The 4,140-nt window shown below is 36.5% G+C and overlaps 1 protein-coding gene across 1 annotated transcript in view; it reads left to right on the top strand.

Annotated features, from left to right (window-relative positions):
• The window catches only part of LOC144593017 (uncharacterized), a 45,969-nt gene that overhangs the window by 860 nt on the left and 40,969 nt on the right, over positions 1-4,140 (top strand). The window contains exon 2 of the mRNA XM_078398431.1: positions 40-102. Within this exon, the coding sequence (XP_078254557.1) occupies positions 40-102 (63 nt within the window). The remainder of the gene's footprint in view (positions 1-39; positions 103-4,140) is intronic.

Here is a 4,140-nt window from a genome sequence, read left to right as displayed (position 1 = left end):
ACTGTGCTAAATTATGAATAAAGAAACTTGAATTATCAGAGAGCCATTGTGTTGGATGAATTTGGTAGTTGGATCAAACTAATGGCTGATTGGAAAGTGCAGGTAAGATGAATTTTACTATTTGCAAATAGTAAAAATATACCCGAGAAGCCAAATTTATCTCTTATAAACACACCTTGTGTGCTTCCAGAGTACTTTGGTTTTCAAATATATGGCTTTAAGTAATTGCTTAGTTCGAAGCTTCTAAGTTTACATGAAGTCCAGGTTGTGGGTTAATGGTTTCCTTGAAGTAAGCAACATTAACTGGGTAAGAGAATGCACAATTGCAAATACATTAAAATGCATTTTGTGGAGGAATATTTTTGGACCTGGATACCATCTCCCCTAGGAGTGGGGGATACTAATGTAATAATGAAAGGATTATTCGTAATGTAATAGGCAATTATTGTAATTGCATTGCATCCCAAAAGTAGTGACAATTAAGTCTAGTTCTAAATTAAGTTGGGTGCTTTCAATGTAAGCAGGCAGTTTAGCATCTAAGAATCTTTGTAGTCAAATCTGGATTTGTGTTCATGTTTTGAATTCAAAATGTGTTGAACTTTAATTTGAATTGTTGACAAGCTTTGATCAATAATTCTGCAATTAAGTTATATTTGGAATGTTTCCAAAAATGTTAAAATATTTCATGGAACAGAAAAATATCCATCGGGTGTAGCAGGATAACATTTAAATTATTGTATCATTATTGTAAAAGGAAAATAATGTAAAAGATTCTGTGCATAACTACGCTATTTAGATTCTCTAGCATGTAATTTGGAGATAAGTTTGAAGCTGAGCTGCTTGTATAGTTTATACATTGTTTTGTGGGAGGAGGTGGGCAGCTTTAGTGTTAAAATCAATGAATTAATTATGCACTTGAGTATCTAACGATTTCTGGATATATAACTAAATCTTTCTGAGGGACTCAAATTTTAGTGACCAATAGAGACCCAATTTAATGTTAATATCAAAACATGTCACCACATGAGAACTAAAAAGAATTTGGATATCTAAGTATAGGTCTTGTAGCATTTAGAGCCTACAATTGAGCTTAAGACTATATATGCCAAAAAAAGTTTTTTTTTACTCCAGTCTGTAGAAATAATCACAAGCATTTGTATTATCAATCGCTTAACTACCATAAATCAATACCTGCTGGCTCTCCATATGACCACGACATACAGCTCTCACCCAGCTTAATTCTGTTATCTGGTTTGAATACTGCTGTGGTCCAATGGATTTGCAAACTGGAATTGCCAGCCTTACCTATTGCCCTGGAGGGCAAGAGACTTCTGGAATCTGGAGAACAAACAATCTGCTGAAGAAACTGAAGGAGATTTGCAGTGGAAACTGATATCAAAATTTTGGTGGGCTAGAGAATTGAAAGAAACTCTGGGAATGAAGACGAACTTGATATCAGATAGAGATGATATGGACTGTTTGGCTGGTGATCCAGCATACATTTCAGATGAGCACAAGAATAGCAAAGGGAGAGATTTAGAGAATGGGGCACATTCCCTTTACACACACCTCAATCTATCTGAATTTCTTCACTGCACTGACCTCAAGGATTAAGCTCAAATACAGGAGCATGGATCTGCTTTATCGCGTTTCAGGTGTATTTAGGAATAAATGCTACATGTTATTTAAATAATAATGAATGCAAAGATTGGAGAAATGTGGTTCATTGGTCAAGTATAGTTTGGAAAGTGTAGTTTTTATAAGATTGAGGATAGTAATATTTCACTTTTTCTAATTATGTTGTTCATCATTATATAAGGGTATTGAATTTCCTAGCTAGTTATGTAGCAAAAGGTCTGAAGTTTGACTTAAGATCATTTAAACAACAGGCCATTCAGGGATATTTTTTGTGCTGGAAGGAACTTCAGATGCTGGTTTGCACCGAAGGTAGACACAAATTGCTGGAGTAACTCAGCAGGACAGGTAGCATCTCTGGAGAGAAGGAATGGAGTGATCTTTTGGGTTGAAACCCTTCTTCAAACAAAGGGTCTCTACCTGAAACATCACCCATTCCTTCTCTTCAGGAGGTAGTTGAGGCAGCTACTATCACAATATTTAAAAGACATTTGAACAGGTACATGGATAGAAAGGTTTAGTGGAATATGGTCTAAACCGGGCAGGTGGGACTAGTAGAGATGGAGCATCTTGGTTGGCATGTGCAAATTGGGCCATAGAGCCTTTTTCCATGCTGTATGACTCCATGATTCAATTCAAGGGTTTATCTAGATAAGTCTTAAATACCATGAGTATCATCTTCCACCACCCACTCAGGCATTAAGTTCCAGATTCCAACCAGTCTTTCTCAGTTTATTCCTTCTCCATCCATAATTTTTGTATGGAGTGTAACTCCATGGGGCTTAAACAGTGTGTGCGTGTCATGTGTGTGAATCTTAAAATGCATGGTTCCTGGAGCAGTAAAATAACAATTGGAAATCTCTAATTTATCTCTTCTCAAATGTGTTATAAAGCACAGTCGGTGTACATTAATTTCAGGCATTCTTTTTACGCATGGCACCTATCCATGTTGTTCAGAGGTGCTGCCTGACCTGCTGAGTTAATTCCAGCAATTTGTGTCCTTTTGAGTATAAACCAGCATCTGCAGTTCCTTGTTTAAATAAATGGAGTTATGACTTCATTCAGTTAGATTTCACTGTTCTGTTTGCCACACTACAGGAAGGATATGGTAGCAATAGATTGAGTACACGAGCAATTCACCAGGATATTGTCTGGAATGGAAGTTCATAGTTAATAGGAGAAACTGTTTATTCTCACTAAAACTCGAGAGGTTTTGGGGGTGACCTTAAAGTGATTTATAAAATTATGAGGCATAGCTAGGATAAATAGTCATAATTTTAATCCTAAAACAGGGGAGACTAGAACCAGAGGGGACAAATTTAAGAGCGAAGAAATTTAAAGGAGATAAGGAGTGCAAGTTATTTCACACAGTGGTGGTTATTTTGAATAAGTTACCAAAACAGGTGGTAGAAGCAGATACAATTACAATGTTTAAGAGGCATTTGAACAGGTACTTGGAAAGTCATCGAAGGATATGGGCCGAATGCAGGCAGATAAGATTAGCACAGATAAGCATTATGGTGACCATGGGTGAGGTGGGTTGAAAGGGCTGATTTCTTTGCTGTCCATTTCTATGTTTCTATGAATGCTAGGAAGGGCTTGCAGCTAATGTCTTGTTTCTATCACAATATTAACTAATTGTTCAAATATTCAGACTTGGCTGCGAACAGTTAACTGAACCCAAAATGGTGATTTAAGCATGTGATCTTCCTGATCCATGTGGTTTTGTTGTTCACTATAAACTGGAGGTTCTGCTTAGTTCTGTGATGATCCGGGCCAAGTGGTCGCTGCTCAAAATGTGCTGCTCCATTGGAGTTTGTGTGGAAAACATGAAAATTTAATTGTAGGTGCAAAAAATATACAATTCTGTTTTTTTATCGTTTTGCAATGTGTCACAACAGTTTAGTAAAGTTACAGAGTTGTGAATGATTTGCTGACATATATTTCTCTGGAAGAGTTTTTTCTATTAAACAGTGATATAGAAGTGATCACCACTCAAATGTTTTGTATTTTAAAACTATGCTGATTATTATCTCTTTAAGACGAGTCATTAAATTAATCTCGCATAAACAGCTTATTATTCCTACATTTAATATTGAGACCCAAAAAAACTTTTCCGAATTCCACCACAATTCTGGTTCTGAACTCAGTAATGAATGATAAATGTTAATGATTTGTGAAAGGGTTCAGAGTCTGGGTGATAGACTTTTTTCCACCTTTGGCACTATTGGAATGCAGCATGGATGAAAGCAGTCTCTGATTGCTGGCTGTAACAGGCCCATGTGAAGTATTTTTAAACATTTGCGATGAGTGTGCACCAATGCACTAAGAATGTCGAATCTAGAAATCCCAAGGGCACTGGCCAGTTAGGTCAAATATACAGTTTGTGTTGATGTCGAATGGAGAGTATTTCTGAAGCTGAGAAAGTAGAGAGAGCATTACTCCTCACGCGGTTCACTTATCAGTTCATTATATCATTATTTCCATAACATCCATGTGTTAGAT

Source organism: Rhinoraja longicauda, chromosome 4, assembly GCF_053455715.1.
Source record: "Rhinoraja longicauda isolate Sanriku21f chromosome 4, sRhiLon1.1, whole genome shotgun sequence".
Taxonomy (NCBI): domain Eukaryota; kingdom Metazoa; phylum Chordata; class Chondrichthyes; order Rajiformes; family Arhynchobatidae; genus Rhinoraja; species Rhinoraja longicauda.
Note: the sequence above shows the minus strand (reverse complement) of the source record. Positions and strands in the feature narration are given on the sequence as shown.